Consider the following 24,216-nt stretch of genomic DNA (forward strand, 5'->3'; position numbering starts at 1 on the left):
TTCCTCTAACTTTTTTTATTGCTGAGCATGATGTTATAAGGCATGGAATCTCTCTAGTTAGTTCAGGCCATATGCCTGGTTATGTCCCCTCCCAACCTCTTGTGCACCACCCAATCGATTCACTGGAAGAGCAGAGTGAGAAACAGAGAAGGCCTTGATACTATGTAAGCAATGCTCAGCAACAGCTAACACACTGGTGTGTTACTAGCATTGTTTACATCACAAATCTAAAACACAGCACCATGTGAGCTGCTATGAAGACAATTAACTCTAGTCCAGCCAGAACTTGTATAAGTATAAAGCAAACTGATATCAACTTCTCTTGCAAACAGGTATTGGCTTCTCCATGGTTTAAAGGAAGCAGCACTCTAGAAGATGAACAAAAGCCACTTGGGGAGAAAAAAAACAAGCAAAACACTGCCAAAAAATACACCACCACCCCTTATTGTTAAAGCCTCATGTGTGCCCAAGTACATCTGGTTTTTTGTAAAGAAAACTAAAGTGTTCTGCTGGGGTCAATGCTCTTCAACATATTCATAAAGAATATGAAAATAAAATGAGTAATGAGGTGACAAAGTTTGCAGATGATATGGAGTTATTCAAGGTCAACTACAAGGGACTACAGAAGGATCTTATGAGAAAGGCAATAAAAACCATATGAAACTAAAGATAAATAGGAAATAAATTTAAGTGCAGTCAAAGCTAATAGAAGCCATTACTGCTAAGGAATGAGTCCTTGGAGTTGTAAATATTTCCATGAATACTTTAACTCAGTATTAGCAAAAAAAAAAGAAAAAAAGAAAAAAAAGCATGAAATTTATTATTAGGAAAAAGTAAAGAATAAAACAGGTAACAATTTTATTGCTGCACAACTCCATAGTTTGTCTTCATTCTTGAATACCATGTGAAATTTGGATCCCCTTTCATCTTAAAAACTGTACAGTACAACTACAAGGATTCCAGAAAAAGGCAAGTATGTCTGTACTAGAAATTTAAAACAGAACTAACTTCTGTATTAAAAAAATATCTGAAGTTTATGTTATGAAGTCCTTCCTCCTCAACCATAACAGAAACATAAGTTCAGCAGCAACTGACAAATGCTATGCTTCTATTACTGAAAAACCCTGTCAGTATAGGACAAAAGACCTAAGATTATCAAAGGTATGGAATGGCTTCCATAATAGGAAACCTAAAACTAAACCAGGAATTTCAAGTGGTACACAAACAATGGTTAGAAATCAGTTCTTCAGTTTCTTCCACGGCAAGAATATAAGAGGCAACAAATTAAGATAACAGAAGCCATATTTAAAGCTATCCAAGATATTTTTTCTTTATGCAAGGATATTGTGGTGGTTTGACAGGAAATGTGTTTTTTGGGATGCTGTGTTTTTGGCCAATGGATATTCAGACTTTAATATTGGCATTTAACCTGGCCATTGAGACATGGACACGCCTCTGAGAACACGGGGTTAAAAGCAGAGCTCTCCCCTGGGAGGGTTCTCTTGGGTTTCTGGCGGGAAAGAGTTCGGGTCTCTCCCCCGGCCCAGCTGCTGGCTGGGCAGGGGGAGGGGAAAGCCATGTGGATGGGAGAGGTAGGCCTGAGCCCCGGGGTGGAAGGGTGGAAGAGAGAGAGAGAGAGAGATACCGGGAGACATCAGGCAGCCCCCCCTGAGAGACACAGAGAGAGAGAGTACAGCCGGTGCCTGGGACTGTAACCTTGAAGCTTGATAAACATGGGCCTGCGCCGGCAGCACGGCTGGGACGGAGAAGAGGGGGGGGTTCAGCCGGCCGCTTGTAGGAGCTTTTAACCCCTTTTTGGAGAATGAGAACTTTACAGAACATTGACCTTTCCTAGAAGATAGAGTGGAAGATGAGGAAGGAAATGGGCAGTGTGAGAGAGGTCTGGGCGAGTGAGAGATAGTAGAAGAGTAGAGAAGAATCTTAGTGGGAAGAGATGATGGAGTAGCTTTTGCTGGACTCTTTTTGTATAGCCATGGACAGAACCATGTTCCTTGTGATACAGAGACTGCATTCTAGGGGGAGGCAATGGCCTCAGAACCAAGAGGGTTCAGTGTTGATGCCCCTCGGCCCCAGGGGGTGAAAAAATATGGGGGGGACAGGTGTCCCAAAGGAGAGATTGTGGGGACAGGTGTCCCAAAGGAGAGACTGTGCCTTTTTTGGATCGGGACAGAGCATCCTTAAAAGACAACCCTAGAAGCGGCTCTGGTCCATGTTCAGTGGTGAGAGCACTGAACATGAAAAAGAAGAAGTCACGACGGCAGATGTACTCCGGGCGGTGCCACGAGTGACACAGAAACACACGAGGCTTCAGCTGTGTTTCCAGGGGAAGCCCATGGCACAAGAAGGACTTCTCTCCTCTTGATGAACTGAGGATTGATTGTCTGAAGGGTGGTGCTGGACCGAGAGTTGGTGATTTGAGGAACCAAATGTATTGTGTTGGAAATTTGGTGGGGGGAGGAGGAAATGCACTTGTGAAATTTTCATTTTCCCTGTGTGTGTGTTTTCCTTTTTATCTGTAGTTGTAGAGTAGTTAATAAAGTTCTGGTTCTTTTTCCCTAAGTAGGAGCCTGCTTTGCTTATTCCTGGTCACATCTCACAGCAGAAACCAGGGAGAAGGTATCTTCATGGGGGCACTGGCATTGTGCCAGTGTCAAACCATGACAGATATACACAACTTAATTCTGCCCATTGCTTAAGTAGGTATTTGATGTCAAAAACTTGTGGTAAAGTTCAGTGCTCCGATACAAATTGAAGGATTAAGTCCTACATAACAAATTTAATTCTTCAGTTTCTAAACAGCACTTAAAATTACTTTGCTAAAGAGCACTGACAAAAATCTAAAAGTAAAACTATGTAGTTATATTAGTTATAAACACCATTTTCATAAATTCTGTGTTTCCTATTGAACCTCCTCTTAACTTTTTAAAGTTTTTTTTGGGTTTTTTGGTCGGTTGAATTTGGGGATTTTATTTTTTTTTTTGTTGCATGGCTTGTAAACCTTATAGTCTCTGCAACAGCAATGGAATTTCAACCTAATACATCCCTCACTTTATACTATCTTCAGTTTTTGTGCGACATTTGTTATACTTCCGAGAAGAAAAAAAAATAAAGCTGGGTAGATTAAAAAAACAACAACCACCCAAAAAACAACAACCACCTACTTATACCATACCTCTGAGCCTTCTGCATTAAAATGATCCAAGGCTTGTTTCCTCAATTCCCCTTTTATTGATCCATCAAGTCTCTAAAGAGATTGAATGATACAGTTAAAAAGGAACTCCTACTATAGTCTATCCGGAGCAACTTGAATTCTCAATTGCCAAACCAATTGGGTGGGGGGATATAAGAATAATGTAACACTTCCAATTAATCAGTTTAATTTCAAAATACTATTAGGCATATAGGAATTACTAGTCTTTTACTGTACAGAAAAATTAAACTTTCATAAATCTTTCTACAGAAAGGACACTTTTAAAAAGATAAAATGGTAAAAATCAAGGCTTCTTGACTACTACCAGCAAAATTCTTACCTGAAAGGGAAACTGACGATACTTCAAATACTCTGCTAGGATGTCGAGCATCCTCACCATCTGAGAGAAAATCAGTACTCTGTTGCCACGTTCTCGTAGGCGAATCAGTAGCTTGTCAAGAAGGATTAGTTTGCCACTGCTACGTATTAAATGCTACAAGACAAGAAAGCATGTATCCCAAAGTAAGTTCACCTCAACACTAACATTCACTGCAGATGGTTAGACATTCATTAACTGAACATAAAAGTTGTATAAGCATTTAGTCAGTCCTGATCTTGTAAAAACTCATTATAAAAGCTTTAAGTGCTCTAACTGAAATCAACAGGGGTACCCACTAGCATGTTTTTCAAATAAAAGCATTTCTCAGCTCTGGCTCATAAAACAGCATCTTAACATTTCATTAAAACGTTAGGCAAATATACTGTGCTATGAGTTAGAGCAGTTACAGTGCAGACTCAAATTCTCTTCCACCAAATAAACAATGAGATTACCTGACTACCTTAGCACTACTTGCTCCTCACCTTCTGTCTTTTGAACAGACCTAAGCATTGCTACTTGATCCTCTAAGTATTTTTAAACAATGCCTAATGAGTCAAGCTTTTCTGACAAGATAAAAGTGAGAGGAATCCTGTTAATAGAAGTCAACATGCTTTAGCTGGGTTATGATGTTCAACCTTCTCAGCTCCAGTTGAAACAATTAGAACAGAAACTCAGGTGGCATGCTGAATTTAATGATGAAATCATTAGGCCTCTAGCTGAAGAGGCTCAGGATAGAATTTTGGGAAATAAAAAATTGGGAGTTAGGTGCTTTTATTCTTTATGCCAGAAATGAGAAGGATGTATCATTCATAATTAGAGCTAACAAAGTTTAATCAGATGAGCCAAGGAAATCATTGTTACAAGTAGGCAATTACTAGCAATAATGGCTGAACATTTCTGATGAGATTAATTATAAATTTGAGTAGTTAAGAGTATGCCAAGTTGCAAACATCCTTTAGCTTTGAAAAGCATTTTATAATATAAAATAGCTTGTGCAGTGACAACTTGTGATTTCAGTCAAGTAGTTTTGGGAAAGATTTTACATTATAAACTTCAAAGTTTACAGAAAAAAACCCTGATCTTTCAAAACATTTATGGTGTTATAAACTGCATCAATTATAACAGTCCTTTTATTTGTTGCTGTGGTTCTCAACAGTTTTAGTACAAAGATTAGTTAACCTTTACAAAAAACCCAAACTATAAACCCACAACATAATCACAGACCATCTTTGGTAGTGATGCTATAACTGCTTTCATTTATAACAACAAAACAAGTAGACTAAGCTTAAAGAGATTCAGCAGATTATTTTCTGCTATCACATGGATTGTTGGTGTACCACTGCCAGACACATACATTTGCATTTATCTTCAATTTATCTGTTTATTTAACTGTTTTATTTTATTCTGGGTTTAAAATAGGTCTTCAGTTTATTTAGTCTGAAAATGCAGACTATTTCAAACTATTTCTTTTTTATTTTGATCATAATTCAAGCCAAGGATATTCTATTTAGTATTGATCTCTCAATTATTCAGTTCCAGTTAAGAAACAAACAGAAAGGTAATCAATTCACTTACCTGTAAAACTCAGGATGCACATTTGATAGAGAACTCGGTCTTTCTTAACATAATTTAATAAGAACAAATAAATTGACAGAACACTATACAATCATTGCATGCATATTAGAGATATAAAATCACTTAACTTTTTTTTTTTTAAAGGTATTACCTGTAAGGCTTCCTGTTTATTATAGAATTCATTATCATCTGGTGGTTTAATGAGGTAGCAATGGTTACAGCACTTCTTGAGTTCCATCATAATGTTCAAAAAGCCCGAGGTACTGCCTTTTGAACCTTTACTCAGGGCTTTGTAATTCCTGGTTAAAATCCACCTATGATACAGAACGTGCACAATGGAAGTAATTTCTAAAAATTTGTGCAAATATGAAAGATGTAAGCTCTCAAAATATCTGTTAAAACTGCATTATGAAAACTATTACACTTCAGTAATTTTTATATAGAGATGTCATTAAAATGGCAGGAATTAAAAAGTGTCATTACTTACTTGTAATATTGCTTCTGCAATGCACTCATTTCCATCCTCAAAATTTGTTCAACCTTAGCAGGCAAAGACTTTTCTACATCTTTTTTAACTCTTCTGAGTAAAAATGGTTCAAGTTCTTTGTGAAGACTTGCATAACCGAACTCTCTCCCTTTGCCATGCTCCTCTTCAAAATCTTCCCAGGAAGAAAACCTTCAACATAGAAAGAATAAAGGTAAAATAATGACATACCATGAACACAGACACACAAAGACCATTAATATACCATGTGCACAAACACAAATAGACTTCTTCACTACTCCCCTCTGTTTTATTTAATAAGTTTCTGAATTTGCATCTCACAGGAAATTCCAAATATTTTGTCAGCAAATAGGAGAATGGAAATTAACAAACTTTTGCAGAATGAAAATTCAAAACAAAGTCCTGAATTTTGATTTCTTCAGTGAAAACACAAGATTTTACTTTTCTGCATGGAAACACAGGTAGAAGGATATAGAAATTCAATTATATTTCTCAAGAGTAGCATGAAAATTAGTTGTATAGCTGGAGGAAGTGCAAGAGAGTAGACCACATACCTTTTGCAGCTTGTATGGACTAGCTGAAATGTGATTATCCTCTGGTATGTGCTAACAGACTAAGAGAATGCACTTTGTGATCAAATGAAGAATAGGTGCCAGACAACAAACTTAGTGGCTTTGTTTGTAAGGTTCTGAAGAAGTCAATGCAATGCATAGCACCGAAATTAATTGAAGCGACAATGCTTTGTATTTACAAGATATTCGAATGGAAGATGTGCTCTTATTTATTCCAAATATAAACAGAGGTTAGTATAGAATAATGTCAACCTATTCTATGCAAATCCTAAGGGGAAATTGGCTGCCTGAATCATAGAATCATGGAATGTCCTGAGTTGGAAGAGACCCACAAAGATAATCAAAGTCTAACTCCTGGCCTTGCACAGGACTACCCCAAGAATCACACCATGTGCCTGAATAAATTACTGGATATTGGGCATTGAGGTTTTCATTCATGGTGCTAACACAGAAAAGATGACATCCTCAGCTCCATTCTATTTCCCTACAGCAAATCCATATGATTTTCGTTTTAAATAAGGATGAAGCATGTTTTCAAGGTTTTCAGCCATACATCAATCCATCCTTTTCCTGAACTGCCAAAACAGAAAAAGTGACAGCTGCTACCAAAACAATTTACCCAGAGCAGCATGAAAAATATGTGCATCTATTTTATAAAAAACATTAAAGCTATTTCACAATGCAATTCTTTATTGATTCTCCAATCACTACAATACCCCCCCAACACCAACAAAACCCCCCCATCAAATTCCTTACTTTTCTGGCATGATGAAGTGCAGCAAAGACCAAAGCTCTTTAAGGGAGTTTTGCAGAGGGGTTCCAGTAATAAGAAGACGATGATTAGACTTAAAGTCTATTAAAGTCTTGTACAGAAGGGAATCATCATTTTTTAAACGATGAGCTTCATCAACTCCTATAAATACCCAATTCAGACCACCAAGGAATGACTTCAAGAAATTGGGGAGAGGGAAAGACATCATACAAGTTAATATATTATGCAATGTCTGACATTTTACATGAGGTTATATATACACCATCACTCCTTTTATTTTAATAGAAAAGGACACCTATATGTTTTTGATATTAAGTAGAGGTTTTATGTTTGCTAGATTCAAAAGGCTATGCAGGCATCCCAACATTAAAAAGAAAGTATAAACCAAGTTTATACTTAGGGTGAGGAAGAAGACAAAAAGCTGATCTTTACATTTTCAACTGACAAAAAATCCCAACATAAATCCACTATTGACTCTCTTCTTTTCAGCATGTACAAACAAATTAAATAGAAAGTCAGCAAGCAGAATTTTTTATTATAATTATCATATGCTATTAGGATTAACAATAATTTTATATGCTACCATCAGGAAGAGAGTAGTAATATAAATATATGTAATACTGCACACACAAATACAAAAAAACCCCCATGAAATTTCAGAGTTGTGAATCACAGGTGCTTGGAGCCATGGACTGGTTTGTTTTTTCAGTTCCTGGATGACTAACAGGAAAGTAAAGATTTTGAGATGCAAAGAAATTACTACAGCAATATTTTTGCCAGATGAAGAATTGCTTGCAGCTGGTGGGTTAATACAATCCTTATTCTTCAAAAAACTTGGCCTATGGAACCACACAATGCTTATTCTGTAGGAAGAAGAGCTGGAAAGCAACCAGCCCAGTTGTGCCAACTTTTACTAGTTCACCAGGCGGTCAGGTATGACAGAGAGCCCCAGAACAGAACACATGCATAAAGGAGAGGGAACATATGTTAATGACTTCAGGGAAATTATTATCATATGTATGTTTTTTCTGGGAAAACCTATGCATACGTATGTAAAATATAGCATATAAACAGGAAGCTTCCTGTACTAAGCATGTATTTCAGAGGAGATATCCCCTCATGCATTCAGCCAAATAAAGAATGTCTGCTTCTTCATGCTACATTGGTGTTATGGAGTTTTTTCTTTACAGATTTTGGTAACAATGTGAAGCACAAGCAAACTGAAAAAAAAGGTTTACCCACTTGATATGTGGGTTAACGGAGGGGGCAGAAAGTCTAACCACACATACATAAAATCTAAAAGCGCTTAAAGAAAACAACGTTCATACTTCCAAGAGTAAAGCCGTCATACTCCCCCATCCATTTAACAGCTCAGAACCTAAATATGTGCCAACTCTAAAGGAATTTTACGTTGTACAAATTATTTGTATCCCCCTGAAGAAGTAAGGGTCATTACCTTATCCTTCAGCAAAATTTCATAAGTTGTTAGAAGTATATTAAATTTTAATCGTTTGGTCTGTGGATGCATCCATTCATGAGTTCTTATCTAGAAGAAGAATCAAGCAAACTATAAGCTAGAGAAAAATGGTCCTATTGATCAGGATGACTTCAGGTACTATAGCAATATAGATGTTAAATGACATACAAGAATCTGATCGTGATCAAGGAACATAACAAGTGAAGCTTTTTTTCTTAAAGTTATTAAACAGTGGTGGTGGAGTGTTTGTTAGCTTTTGTTTGGTTGGAGTTTTTTGTGGATTTCTTTGTGTGTTTTGGGTTTTTTGGTTTTGGGTTTTTTTTTTTTTTTTTTTTGCAAGCTTTAATGGATAAGGTTCCTTATAGTCTTCCTTTCAGGAAACAAATTAAGATTATGTCTGTTTGGCTTAAATATTTATTTTATGCACCCAAATAATTGCATGACAAAAGACAATTTATTTTCAAATGCAAGGTTGCATTTTTAGTCCTTTTTATTATTAAACAAGAATGAAATTTTTAATGGTCATTCAGATCAGATCAAAATTTATACTTTTAATTTGCATTTTAACCATATGCAATGTTTCAAATAATTATTTGCTCATTCCAAATCAAAATATTGGAGATTAGCATAAGACAGGAACATGAAGGGAGTCTTATTTACCACTAATATTTCCAATGATACAAAGAAATACTCACCATATTTCTGCTAGTTATATCTCCTAAGTAAACCACAGCATTCATCTGAGGAGCCCAAGTTTGAATCTCTCTTTGCCAAGATGTCAAGGTAGAAAGTGGCACGACTAGCAAGAAAGGCCCATACAGTTGATGTTCGTGAAACAGGTAGTTCAGAAAAGAAATTGTTTGTATTGTTTTACCCAGACCCATTTCATCTGCAAGAATACAACTATTCCCTCTAAAAACAAACAAACAAACAAGCAAAATTTATAAATGCCTTCAAGTTAAAACCAGCAAGACTAATTTAAGAATACTTACTTGCACCATGAGTGGGCAAGCCAGTTCAGTCCATTTAACTGATAATCTCTTAACTCTAAACTGTCATGTCCTCCAATATAAGATGGTTGCTTCTTTAGTGCAACAAACCTCGGCCTCTGTTTTAGAATCTGTCAAAAGCAAATTGAGCATCAGTCCTACTACTAAGTGAAGTTACCAATATATCTTCTTATAGAAACAAAGAGGCTGTACGATTCTGTTTGGTCACCAAGTCTAGTCTTTATTCATGACAAACATCTAAGCCATATAACAATATCCACCAATTTGCAAGCTAAAATTAGTTTGCTGATCTGAATTCCACAACAGAAATGACAAGAACTCATTCACAAAGGTTACTTTAAAAACAAATTAAAGTAATAAACAATTTCATCTTTGAATGACAATAAAATACGTAGGAGCAAATATAGAAACATAGAATGGGTTGGGTTGGAAGGGACCTTAAAGAACATCTAGTTCCAACCCCCCTGCCATGGGCATGGACACCAAAGGCTATTCTTAATAGTAATACTTCCTACATATATAAATATAGCTATCACTGTTATGGACAGCATTCAAAAATATTTTATAATATGCATTATTGAATGCATAAAATAAATCAGGTTTTAAAAAAATTATTGCAACTGTATAAATCCATTGAAATTACACACTCACCTTGCAGTCCTTAAATGGAGTAGTCTTGGATTGGTTTCTGCTAAAATACTCATCAATACATGTCTGAAATTTTTTGGCAATGAGAGCACCGTCTTCCCAGCTACATTCTGAGTAAGGCAGACCTTGCCATTTGCAATAGTAGTCTGGATAACCAGCTGCTGATTTCTGATTTGAATGAGCTGCAGAAACACATTAGAGATACTAGATCAGTATTTTCTTTCTGTATTTTAAGAAAGCACTCATTTTAGGTGATAAAACAAAACTTTTCTCTTCATCAAAGATTTGGTTTTGCCTTAAGCTGCTAGGGATACTAATAACCTAAATTTCTTAACTATAAATTCAACATGCAAGCAATAAACTTGTAATATTCGCAAGACTGTTTTCCATCTGGAAGTTTGTCACGTACCAATTATCCTCTCCACTATTTGATACTGTTTATGGAGATCATCTGTAAGTTCCTGCTGGCAGTTATAATATTCCACATCTTCTGGAGAAGCATTTTTCAGCCTGAAATGGGAATTCATTTGCAGCACTTACTATTTTGTGCAGTACTAAAGTTAAGAAAATCTGGCAATTTTAAAGCTCTGAATGTAAGCACCACAGGAATGCTGCTTAGAGAACTTCTTTGGAAAAGCTACAACTCTGGAATTCCTGCTATAAAAGTGTTGCATCTGGCCTAGGTACGTTATCACTGATGACTGAGGAAGCTTATAAAGAGAAATTACTATCAGCTACATCTTATACTAGTCATGCAGATTATTTACAATATCTGTTCTCAATACAGTTAATGCACTTCACATGGCATTTTCACAGAAGAGCACAGATGGCTCACTATAAGAATCTATCTTATGAGTCACTAAAAATTCCACCACTGTTCATAGATTATATTAAACATACTAATAAACTGTAATACCATACCATAGCACTAAAATGTAAGGAATTTTTTAATTTCTTGGTTCTGAGGCTTTGACAGAAGTCTGAGCCAAGAAAACGAAATGCTGTAATGTTTTGAGTGCTTTAGCCGTTTCTGATTTTTTTTAATCTCTGCAGCAATTCCCAAAGAACTCTGATCAAAATACAATCAATTACAAAATTAGTAAAAGTTAAAATTTAAAACAAAACCAGAAAACCCACCACTCATCTTGTTAAAACATCATTTATAACACACATATTAAAATCTAGGTGCAGAAGCTGCTTCCTTAAAGCCCTGATTTTACAAGATGTGTGAGTATTGTCACGTGCTCAAGTAAAGTTGGTGTGCACAGAATCTTACAGGATCATAAGGTGTTAGGAAAGCTTCAAATTTAGAGCTTTTGTCATCCTCTTGTACAGGCACTTAAAAACATCTATATTGTTACAAAAATATGCAACATGGAAATAGTTATAAAAATACTCACCAGCGTTTTGTTTCCTGTTCCTTTTTTTTGTAGTTGTCCAGTTTCTTCATTCCTTTAACATTTTGTTGCTTCAGTGTTTCCTCAGTTTCCCATGTATTATGGATGTGTGACCAGCCTTTCCATTTAATAAGATACTGTATTTCTCCCGGCTCCTTTGATTTTTCAAACCCAGTATTTGGGTCACCATCTGCCTCAACTGCATAGATGGTGGTTGCAGCACCAGTGGCTAATAAAGAAACCACACCATAAGGCTTGATGCACTGCCATAAATTAACCAGTAAAAAAACACACTGCAGAAAGCAATTTGTGATGCTCTTATATGAAGATGCAACTTGATTAATTATATCTACAATGTTTATGTCAGTCTTCTTATTTGAAGAATTATGATGTAGCTATATTAACACATGCACAAGTATACCAACAAGATTCAAAATAAGCTACCAAAAAATACTGCACCTAACCTATAGTCTCATCAGAATTTTCTTAGCATTCCTAGTCTTTCTAATGATCCAGAGAGAATGCTCCACTAACAATGCTTGCTGTCATCTTTGCTATGTCCTTCTCATCTCTAAGAATATAACAGATACTGAGAATTGTGCTTAATCAGCCTTGAGACTTCAATAGCCTACTATTCAATTATTACTATGGATGCCATAAATAAAATTTACAGAATCAAAGAGTGGTTGAGATTGGATTGGACTTCTGGAGGTCATTGGTCCAACCTCTATGCTCAGACAAGGTCACCTAGAACCAGTTGCCCAAGACCATGTCCAGATAGCTTCTGAATATCTCCAAGGAGGGAAACTCCACCACCTCTCTGGACAACTCCAACATGCAAACTGGTAACAACAGATGAGTAGAAGGATAAGGTACTCAACAACTTTTTTTCCTCAGTCAATGCAGGAACTGAAGAGGCAAAGTCTGTCCTACTGCAAGTGAAGATCAGGTTCGAGACCACCTGAGGAATCTGAACATAAATAAGTTTTTGGGACCTGATGAGATGTACCCCAGAGTCCTGAGGGAATTGGCTGATGTAGTTGCCAAGCCACTCTCCATGATATTCAAAAAATCATAGCAGCCAGGTGAAGTCCCAGGTAACCGGAAAAAAGGAAACATTGCACCCATCTTTAAAAAGGGTAGAAAGGAGGACCCTGGAAACTAAGAACCTGTCAGCCTCACCTCTGTGCCCTGGAAGATCATGGAACAGATCCTCCTAGAAGCTATGCTAAGGCACATAGAGGACAGGGACATGATTTGGGACAACCAGCACGCTTCACAAAGGGCAAGTCCTGCATGACCAACCCAGTGGCCTTCTATGATGAAGTGACTCCACCAGTGGACAAGGGAAGGGCTACAGATGTCATTTATCTGGACTTCTGTAAAGCCTTAGACACGGTCCCCCACAACATCCTTCTCTAAATTGGTGGACTATTTCATGGATAAGGAATTGGCTCCATGTCCGGATGGAGATCCGTGATGAGTGGTGTCCCTCAGGGGTCCATATTGGGACCAATGTTATTTAATATCTTCATTAATGACATAGATGAAGTGATTGAGTGCACCCTCAGCAAGTTTGCAGGCAACACCAAGCTGAGTGGTGCTGTTGACACACCTGAAGGATGGGATGCCATCCAGAGGGACCTGGACAAGCTCAAGAAGTGGGCCCATGTGAACCTCATGAGGTTCAACAAAGCCAAGTACAAGGTCTGGCACCTGGGTTGAGGCAATCCCTGGTATCAATACAGGCTGGGGGATGAAGGGATTGAGAGCAGCCCTGTGGAGAAGGACTTGAGCATACTGGTAGATAAAAGGCTGGACATGAGCCAGCGATGTGCTATCAGAACCCAAAAACCCAACCATATCCTAGGCTGCATCAAAAGAAGTGCGGCCAACAGGTTGAGGGAGGTGATTATGCCCCTCTACTCCCCACTGGTGATACGATACCCCACCTGGAGTACTGCGTCCAGTTCTGGAGTCCTCAGAACAAGAAATACACGGACCTGTTGGAGCATGTCCAGAAGAGAGTCATGAAAATGATCAGAGGGCTGGAACACCTCTCCTATGACGACAGGCTGAGAGAGTTGGGGTTGTTCAGCATGGATAAGACTCCACCTTATTGTTGTCTTTCAATTCTTAAAGGGGACTTATAAAAAAGAAGATAGGGACAACCTTTTTAGTAGGGCATTCTGCTTTTGGCTGGGATACAATTAATTTTCTTTATAGTAGCCAGTATGGGGCTATGTTTTGAATTTGTGATAGAAACAGTGTTGATATATCAGGGACGTTTTAGTTATTGCTGAGCAGGGCTTACACACAGTCAAGGCCTTTGCTGCTTCTCATACCACCTCACCAGGGAGTAGGCTGTGGGTGCATAAGAAGTTGGGAGAGATGGTTTGTTTTCCCAAGTAATCATTACGCATGATGGGCCCCTGCTTTCCTGGCTATGGCTGAACACCTGCCTGCCAATGGAAAGTAGTGAATGAATTGCTTGTTTTGCTTTGCTTATGTGTGCAGTTTTTGCTTTCCCTATTAAACTGCCTTTATCTCAACCCATGAATTTTCTCACCTTTTTATTTTTTCTGATACTCTCCCCCATCCCACAGGAGAAAATGAGTGAGCAGCTGTGTGGGGCTTAGTTGCATAGGGCCTGTTGCCATAGGACAAGGCGTAATGGTTTTAAACTAAAAGAAGGGAGATTTAGACTAGATATAAGGAAAAAAATTTTATTACAAGGGTGGTGAAACACTGGCACGGGTTGCCCAAAGAGGTGGTAGATGCCCCATCCCTGGAAACATTTAAGGTCAGGTTGAACAGAGCTCTGAGCAATCTGATCTAGTTGAAGATGTTCCTGCTCATTGCAGGGGGATGGGAGTAGATGAACTTTGAAGGTCTTTTCCAACCCAAACCATTCTATGATTCTATGACATTTGCTTTCCTCCAGTCCTCAGGCACTTCTCCCAGTTGCCATGATCAAAAATTATTGAGAATGTCCTTGCAGTGACATCTGCCAGCTCCCTCAGTACTCATGGGTACATTCCATCAGGGCCCATTGACTTATGTATGTCCAGTTTGCCTAAGTATTCCCTGGCCTGATCATCTTCCACCAAGGGTACATATTCTTTGCTCCAGCTTTCCCTCCCCGATATCGGGGACCAGGGATTCCTGAAGACTGGTCTTGATAGTAAAGATTGAGATGAATAAAGTATTCAGTACCTCAGCCTTTTCTGTGTCCTGTGTTATCTTGTCATTCAGTAGTATGCCTATATTTTCCTTAGTCTTCCTTTTGTCACCTATAGAGAGGCCTTTGTTGCTGTCCTTGACAATCCTTGCTACATTCAATTCCAAGTGGACTTTGGCTTTCCTAATTGTGTCTCTGCATGCCACCTTCCCTATACCTCCTCTTTGTTTTTGAGTTTTGCCAAGAGCTCCTTGTTTATCTCTACAAGCCTACTGGCAATTTTGCCTGACTTCATGCTCTTTGGGATGGGCTGCTCTTGAACTATTTCTCCCTAAACTCGTTTTACTACTTCCCTCCCCCCAACCTTAAGAATCTTATGTGGGGTAATTTTTAATTAAATACAGTCGGTATTACAGCTGAAGCACACTAGCAGAAAGAAACAGGCCCATTTCTGCGAGGAGAGCCAAATAAGGAAGTGGACCCAACCAGATGCAGGGGACAGATATAGAAACAGAGCATTGCAATAGTAAAAGGCATGTAAAATAGAAGAAGTTTAGTCCAAAAGGCTTTTAACACAGCGATGACACTGTGCATTAGAGTAAAGGGCTAGAGTAAGAATACACTGGAAAAAAAAGAAGCAACACACAAGCAGGACACTGCATCTCATCAGATGCTGGAAATATTAAACCCTTACCATCATCCATAAAATTAGTTCTAGAAATGCACATGCAAGCATACCACTGAAATTTTATATTCCACCATCCATTGCACTGTATTGGGACTATTTGAAAATAAATAACTGAAATCACAATCTCAATAGTTCAGCCTTCCTAACATCATCCTTCATCATTCAGGCTACTGGCTAGCTCTCATATTCATTCCATTTTCTCTTCATCCTCCTGTATAGAGTTTATACCTATCAAATATCAATAAACTGTACAAATAGTGATGTAACAGTATGCTATGCATTTAAGCAATATTCCACTTCATTTTTTCTCTTTCACAGAACCACAGAATATGATGACTTGGAAGGGACCCACAAGGATCATCAAGTCCAACTCCTGGCCCATCCCAAAGAGTCACACCATGTGCCTGAGAGTATTGTCCAAACACTTCTTGAACTCTGTCAGGCTTAGTTCTGTGACCACTTCTCTAGTTACTTAAGTTCTGCTATGTTTTATTTTATAAGGCTTACAAAAGAAACATCCTTATGAGTATGAAAAACAAAATAGGATTACTTTCTGGTACTTTAAAACGTCTTTACAAACATCACAGGTTACCTACAGCTGAGAATAATTGCTGTTAACATTGCACCACAATGCAGAGCAGCATCTTAAGAACACTGATAATAAAATTACCTCCTTTTCGGCCAATTCGACTATCCATAAACTTCTCTATAGTTTCAAATTCATCTTCTTCAGGCTGTGGGACATCTTCTCCACAAACTTCCAACAAGTCATCAGAATCTGTCTTGGTTTCTTCAGCTTCTTTGTAGCTAACATTGACTGTTGCCTGGCGACGAGATCCTCTCTTGTCATAGTCATCATTGTCTGACGAATCAAGCTGCCTCTTTTTCTGTCCTGCAATCTTTTTGCCACTTTTTGGCTCAATTCTTGAAGGCAATAAGATACAACACAACAGTGGAGTTTCAACATGGACAACTATAAGCCTTCTATATTTGTTTCTGAATACATGTTTTTCATGACTATTCAGTTACACCAATTTCAGTTGGAGCAGACAGGAAAGAGGTATTCAACATAAACCACTGGTATGATAACATCTTTTGTAGATTAAAAAAGGTCTTCAAGTTCTGTAATAAATATTAATGTTTTCATTTGCCTGTATAGTAGTACAGTACTTGATTACAAATTAGAAATAGTACCAGAGTAGCTAAAATGCAAGACCTTCTTACCTGCTTGGAGGTTTCCGGCTTTTGACTTTGTTTTCTGGCTCATAGTCAGATTCACTGTCTTCACAACTGCTTTTCTCTTTATCTTCCTCTGATTCAGAATCAGAACTAGTTCCTGATACTGACTCTGACCCAGACATTTGCCAGTCTTCACTGTACATATTGAGAAACAAAATAGTAACTCGCATTAGTTTTCGGGGGGGTTTGTTTTGTTTTTAAAATCAAGCATTCACCACAGGCTCGCTGCTTTAATTTCAACACTCTTTACAGAAATAAAAATGTTATAATAGTAATTTCAACTGGAATGACAGAAAATTATAATGGATGGATATCAGGTAAAAATACCAAGTGGCTTCAAAAGGAATTGAATTCTGTTATCAAGAGACAGATGTAAAGAACAAAATAAACCAAAAATATGGATTTCTGTATAAAATACAGCTTTAATAAATGAGTTATTTTGACATGAATAAACCCGACATCCTTAATAACTTTAGTTGGAAAGATACATATTTACTGGAACTTACCTATGATCATCATAAAAACCATAACATTATATTTTGCAGAATCCAAAAGTCTCTAATAGCTATATCCCCTGTGCCTCGTGAATAAATAGCAACTTCAGCAAAGGGACAAAAAATAATAGAGAATCAGACTGAGAAACACACAGAAAGACTTCAACCATGGCAATCAGAGGCACTGGCTCCCAAAAGCCCCAACTGAGCTTCCAATTCAGTGTTTAACACTCATGCAAGATATTATGAGCAAGCCACTTGTGACTCCCAGTGGCCGTATCTCTGTTCTCCTGCTTAGCTGAGATATTCTACTTTGCAAGAGGAAAGATGTACCCACTGATCAACAGTATCTTAACTCAGACTCTGTTTGTACAGAGAAATTTAATCTTAATTGCTTGGGTGTGGGTGGAAGAAAAATCTGGTATGCATTTTTGAAAGGTTGCTAAATCTTTATACTACTATCTATTACCAGTCTTAGGGGGTCTTTGACCAAGATGATCAAATAGTACTAATGTCCTTCAAAAGTGAAATATTACTCAAAGACCTTTACGTTCCATTTCAGATGAGGAAAGCTAAGAATCAGGGCTTTGACACTTCTTTCAATTAAATATGAAGTGGTCCTCAAATTACATTTTCATTGTGATCAATACATCTGTGTGTCTTGGAAATGCTACAGAATCATCTGTCTCCTTAAAAGATTTTTTTCTGTAAGCTGTAAATTAAAAAACACCCAAACAACAACCTCTCCCTCCAATAAAAACAGAAAAAACCCCACCCCAAACCAATCAACTCCCCCACCCCTATGCAAATACACAACTTGTATTTATTTGGAGATATAGACAACATATAGAACACCACACTCTGTACGGCTTGGAGCCTGTACTAAGTTTATATATAGAAATCAGCTCTGCATGTCAGATAACAGCTGCAAACATACTTGTTTCAAAATAGGTATAAATCAAAATTGAAGCACTGGATAGATGGGGTTATTTGGTTACTAGTTTCTAAACTATCTTTCCTGTAACAGATTATGTTATTAGGTTTAATCACATTCTTAAGTAACAAAAGACAGAATGACAATTCACTCAAAAAGCACTATTTGGCATAACAGCCTCTTTTTGCCCCCTCCCTTCTTGAAGATATTATATTAACAACCCTGAATACTGAGATGATTCATTTAACTGGAGAAGAGGAATGAGAAAACAATTCAATTTCTATTCAATGTTCATTTAAAAAATACAAAACAACACAACAACAACCAAACAAAATTCACAAAATTACAAACAAAACAAAACCAAAACCACCCCTCCCACACACAAGAGGTCACTACCAATGAGAAGGTATAATCTTTTTCACAAACTATTTCATTTACAGCTTAAAACCAGCTCAATTTCAACTTAGATTTATTGACTAGCCAAGATGGTTTATTACTGTCAAACCTGTAATAATTGGGAGGGAAGGTTGCCTCTAAAGCATTGAAAAATTAGGCATTAACTATGGGATTCCAATTGAAATTTTATCTGAGACAAGCTAATTAAGTAATTTTCTATTTCTTCAATAATTTTCAGAGAGGACCTTCAGCTCAAAAACATGCCACAAACAAGACTATTCTAAAAATAAAAAGTGGTGATGAATGTTTTCCAATAACACTGTAGGTAATACAGTCTCTTGCTTAGAAATGAATAGTGATATCATTGAATTATAGAATAATTTATGTTGGAAAAGACCTTTAAGATCTATATATATATTGCTTTCAGAGTATTTATTTTAAAATGTTTCAAAATGTTAATCAAAATTGAGAAGCACAAGACGGTATTTTAAGTGCAGAGAAATTAAGACTGGCTAATTATAAGCATTATGTTGCCATAACAAAAAATTATATTATTTATGAAAAACCTCTTACTCTCCATGTTTTTTCTTCCTGGCTTCACTGGAAGAGTCATCTACAGAATCTTCACTGTTCGATGAATCCTGCAGATGAAGAAAAGAATATACGTGATTTATTACCGCAAAAAGAATGAAGTATTTTTAGTATTAAAAAGATAATTCAGCTCCCACTTTCAAACAGAAATCCTATTCTTCATGTCTTATCCTCTTCACGCCTCTCAATGTACCCATTGATATTGAATAAGATCAGGATTGCTACTGATTTCATATTTCTCTATCTAAAACGTAACATGTCAGCAGAACTCTAGAAACCACTACAAAAAACTGTTTTAAAATATAATCATTGTGCCTACATACAGTCAGTTTAGACTGCTGCAAGTTAATAAATCAAGATGAAGGTTCTCTCAAAAGCCTAATAAAACCTCTTGCCCTTTGAGAGCTGTCTCACCTTTCATATACTCTCACATTTAAATACCACTTAGAAAATTGTTAGAATAGCATGTATGTTTCTTCTCTCTCCACTCCTAAACAAAAAAAAATAAATCTATGAACCCTCTTAAAATTATTTTCCTAAAACCAATCTCAAGGAGATTAAATTTAAATCATTTTTACCCTGAAAAAGAGTCTTCAGGAAAAGAGTATTTAGCAAGAGCAATAAACTAATATTTTAAGTATATGTAATTAACTCCTGTGTTCAGTTTTAATGATGAGCAGCTAGATCTGACTAAACAAGAGACACACAGAGTAATGATGACTTGCAATTACACTGTTTGTTTTTTTTTTAATAATGAAGGAAATATGAAAGTCTGCTTTCAAATAAATTCTAATTCACAGTTATTAGTGCCCTTAAAAGATATTCATATTGCACAAAGTCAACTTTTGTTGAGCTTATGGTTTAGGTTTTAAAAATCTCTAAAATTGAAGTATAGTTCTTAAAAGACAAGAATACTTTTATAACTGCTACAAAAGTTGCAAAAATCTAGCTTTCTACTCCAAAGTGTTTATGAAAACTTCAGCAGCTACCTTTATATGGAAACAATAGTGGAAAATTTTATAGTATTTTTAACTGTCTTTATGGAACTCAGAAGGAAGAAATACAATGAAATTTAATATAACGTGACTTGAAAAATCTGTCCATACATCACAGAATATCTAGCTAAAGATATCAATCTAAATTGCTATCATTTTGACACAACTCACCTGAAAACATGCAACTAAATATTACACCCATGTTTCCTCATAAGTGTGTCAGTTATTTGAACATTACTTTTATAGACTAAAACCAGACTTGCTAAACACAAAGAGAACAGAACTTGGCTCTAAATAATTTTATTCTAACATATGGGGTAATGAGAAATGCATTTCTACATTTTATTTACTAACTTATATATTATTCACCTCTTCTGAACCACTGTCTGATGAGGCTGCCTTCTGTTGTTGCTGCTTCTTGAGCACTGCTGATCTCTGCACAGCAAGTATACTTGGACTGGACTTCCAAAACTGAATTGGAATTCAGATACAAGAGTAATTTAAACCTATTGAAACTTTAAACTTTACCACATACTTACTTTTCTTAAGCTGAGCATCATCACTACTAAGATGAATCTCAATTTCATTATTAATAAAAAACTCACTACAAAATACTGCATGCATTAATAATACTGGATAGCATTTTAAAGAAGTGAGACTTCTGTAGAAAGGAATGTTATACAAGAATTGTTGGCACAATTTGTACATCAAGTATAACAACAGTTGTACAAGCCTCTATTATTAATATAACTCCTTTTTTTTTTAAGTAAATTTTTAACTGATCTAGATAACTCCTTCCAGGCCACTTTGCTCATCTACTCTTGCTTGCTATGGCAATACTGAAGTACACACAATCAGAATATCTTGAGTTGGAAGGGACTCATATGTGGCCGCAGCTCTCTTCACAGAGAGCAGCAGACACAACCTTCCCAGGATTTCTCCTGGGGAAGGCAGTAAGAAAATTCAGAGAAAGAAGAGAAAAGAATTCTTATCTCTATTTGCTGCGCCTGTTGTTTGGCACATGGTGAATGTGTTATGGAGATTGTTTACCAAAAGTGATTTCTTAATTGGCCACTGGTGATGGTTGCTTTGATTGATTGACCAATTAGGTCAAAGCTGTGTCGTGACTGTTGGAAAGGGTCACAGGTTTTTCTTTAGTATAGTTTAGTATAGAGTATAGTATAATATAGTATCGCTTAATAAAGCATTTGTTCAGCCTTCTGAATCATGGAGTCATTGCACATCATTACCCAGCTGGGGGTCGTCCTGCATTGATACCCATAAGGATTGAGTCCAACTCCCTGCTCCTCGCAGGACTACCTAAAACTAAATCATATGAATAAGAGTGTCATCCAGATACTCCTTGAACTCTGACAGGTTTGGTGCCAAGACCACTTCCCTGGAGAGCCTGTTCCCATGACCAATCACCCTCTCAGTGAAGAACTTTTACCTAATGTCCAATCTGAACTTCCCCTGATGCAGCTTCATTCTATTGTCTTGACCTGGTCACCAGAGAGAGGACATCAGCACTTCCCCTTCCACTACCCCTTGTGAGGATGTTGCAGACTGCCATAAGGTCACCCCTCAACCTTCACTTCTCCAAGCTGAACAAGCCAAGTGACCTCAGCCACTCCTTGTAAGTCTTGCCCTTGAGACCTCTCACCATCTTGTTCATCATCCTTTGGACACTCAGTTGGTTAGAGCATGGTGCTAATAACCCCAAGGTTCAACCCCTGTACAGGCCATTCTCTTAAGAGTTGGACTCAATGATCCTTGTGGGTCCCTTCCAACTCAGAATATTTTGTGATTCTAATAGTTAGATGTCCTTCATACATTGAGGTGCCCAAAACTGCACACAGTACAGGTGGTGGGGCTGCACCAGTGCGGTGCATAGCAGGACAATCACCTCTCTTGACTGGCTAGCAATGCACCCCAGGGCACAGTTGGCTCCTAGGGCATACTGTTGACTCATATTCAACTTGCCATCAACCTAAATTCCCAGATCTCTTTCTACAGCATTGCTCTCCAGCTGCGTTTGCCAATTTGCACATATACCAAGGATTACTCTGTCCCGGGTGCAGAATCTGGCATTTGGTCTTATTAAATTTCACACAGTTGGTGATTGCCCAGTTTTCTAGTCAATCCAGATCTCTCTATAAAGCCTCTCTACCCCTGAGGGAGTCAACAGCTCCTCCTGGTTTAGTATTGTTGGCAAATTTACTTAATGTACATTCAATTCCTGTGCCCAGATCATTTATAAAAACACTGAAGAGAAAGAGCCCTAATATTGAGCCCTGAAGAACCCTACTAATCACTAGTCACCAGCCTGATGTAATTCCATTTACTACAACTGTGAGTCCAACCCATCAGCCAATTATTCACCCATCATTTTATGGACTTGTCTAGCTGTATGCTGAACACTGTATCCAGAAGGATACTGTGAGAAACAGTATCAAAACCATGAATATGAACAACAACAAAAAAACCCAAAACCACAAACACAAAAAAGTATCCTTAACAGCCTCTGAATCTTACAGTAGGAAATATTTTACTACCCTTCATGTATATCATATCATCCAAATTAAGGCCATATTACATAGAGAAACAGATGAGAGCTCATCCATTGCATTGAAGAGATTTCTAGACACCACTCTTTTTTTCTAAATTAGGCAGACTTTTTCCCCATACAGAAAACAAGATGTACCTAACCCTGAAATTGTTGCACATTTATTGATATGAAGAAACTCAGCATTAGAGAGACAAGTTTTAAAAAAAATTAGAAATAGGAACATTATCTGTGGCTTTGTCCTCAAAAATATACAATATGTGAATAGGTCTTCTGCATTATAAAATTTAAGTAATTATCTAACTGTAGGTATTTGCAGAAATGAGAACTTAGCAGCCTTGTTTGTTATGAGAGCTAAGTATGTAAATTCATTAACCCAATCAACTTAACATTCTACGTAAAAATTATGGAGGTTTTGTTTGTTAAAATAAAAACTACTTTTGCAGCTATTCTGCACAGAGTATTTTTTTTTCCACAGAAAGGTTTAATTTGTTTTGTTTTACCTCGGATCCATCAAGTTTTGGTGGGAGTTTAGCTTGAACTTGTTTCTTCTCTCTAGATGTGTCAGACTCTGAACCAGACTCAGAGTCACTACTACCAGATTGACTGCTACTTCCATCACTACTGCTTCCAGAGCTTGAACCAGATTCAGAAGCTGATGCTGACCCAGAATCATCATCTGACTGGCTGCAATTAGAAGTTTAAAAGATATTACACAATGGATAATTAAATAGGATTTTTTAAAAGTCACATAAAAAACCGTTAGCTTTACCTATAAATTGTTAGCTTAGCCCAGACACATGGATAGCATACAAATGAATGCACTGGATTAAATAAATCAGGAATGAAAATTCAGTTTAATCAGAAACCTTTCACTAAACCTTAAAAGAAGCATTGGGTACCGGAGCAGAAAGAGGAAGTGGCAAAGGAGGGAGAGAGGAGAAAAAAGAATATCTATCATTAATTTGGAGGAGTAAAACAAGACTATTTCTCACCCACCCAAATCCTTATTTAACTTTAAGAAACACAACATATTTTTGCATATACACATACACCCAATTGTTTTAAGTCTTTTTAGATCAGCAGTGTGTTGCCCCTCAATTTTTTGAGTACGCATTTCTTCAAAGCAAATATAAACTCTGTTTTGTTTCCCTGCTTTTATTTTTTTTCATTAAAAGAATAGGTGGGAAAAGTATCTGTAAGGAATTGTTTGCAAGCTACATTTAATGCTGTGATTTGGACTATCTATATACAAAATACAACCAAACAATTGATTAAAAAAATGTTTTTAAAAGTAACTGGAAAACCAAAGGTGTGTTGCCACACGATTTAAATCTATGCAGACCATCTTATACTGTTAAAATAACAGCAGTAAAATTCCCACAGAAAAACTCTGAATTTGTCACTAATTGTATGACTTGTACAAAGTCGTACATAATCAGTGACCTGAGCATACTCTTGAGCCACTGGATTATTCCACCTGTACATCAATTTCACACTATACTTAACATATTCAAATAAAATAATATTTAAACATTTATTTCATGACTATTCAAAAGCATAGAAACATTTGGATTTCTAAAATA

At 37.0% G+C, this 24,216-nt stretch overlaps 1 protein-coding gene across 2 annotated transcripts in view; it reads right to left on the minus strand.

Moving 5' to 3' along the window:
* LOC118701542 (chromodomain-helicase-DNA-binding protein 1-like) overlaps positions 1-24,216 on the minus strand; it is a 100,267-nt gene that overhangs the window by 26,213 nt on the left and 49,838 nt on the right. The window contains exons 3-18 of one of the 2 annotated variants that reach the window (XM_036406219.2): positions 23,134-23,317; positions 20,434-20,535; positions 19,052-19,119; positions 16,640-16,789; positions 16,086-16,339; positions 11,550-11,775; positions 10,559-10,659; positions 10,153-10,331; positions 9,484-9,611; positions 9,187-9,403; positions 8,471-8,560; positions 6,999-7,189; positions 5,653-5,841; positions 5,317-5,479; positions 3,552-3,704; positions 3,194-3,265 (exon numbers count right to left, since the gene is read on the minus strand). In XM_036406219.2, the coding sequence (XP_036262112.1) occupies positions 3,194-3,265; positions 3,552-3,704; positions 5,317-5,479; positions 5,653-5,841; positions 6,999-7,189; positions 8,471-8,560; positions 9,187-9,403; positions 9,484-9,611; positions 10,153-10,331; positions 10,559-10,659; positions 11,550-11,775; positions 16,086-16,339; positions 16,640-16,789; positions 19,052-19,119; positions 20,434-20,535; positions 23,134-23,317 (2,467 nt within the window). The remainder of the gene's footprint in view (positions 1-3,193; positions 3,266-3,551; positions 3,705-5,316; positions 5,480-5,652; positions 5,842-6,998; positions 7,190-8,470; positions 8,561-9,186; positions 9,404-9,483; positions 9,612-10,152; positions 10,332-10,558; positions 10,660-11,549; positions 11,776-16,085; positions 16,340-16,639; positions 16,790-19,051; positions 19,120-20,433; positions 20,536-23,133; positions 23,318-24,216) is intronic. The other variant, XM_054517784.1, reaches the window with a different exon arrangement.

This window comes from Molothrus ater, chromosome W, assembly GCF_012460135.2.
Source record: "Molothrus ater isolate BHLD 08-10-18 breed brown headed cowbird chromosome W, BPBGC_Mater_1.1, whole genome shotgun sequence".
Lineage (NCBI taxonomy): Eukaryota > Metazoa > Chordata > Aves > Passeriformes > Icteridae > Molothrus > Molothrus ater.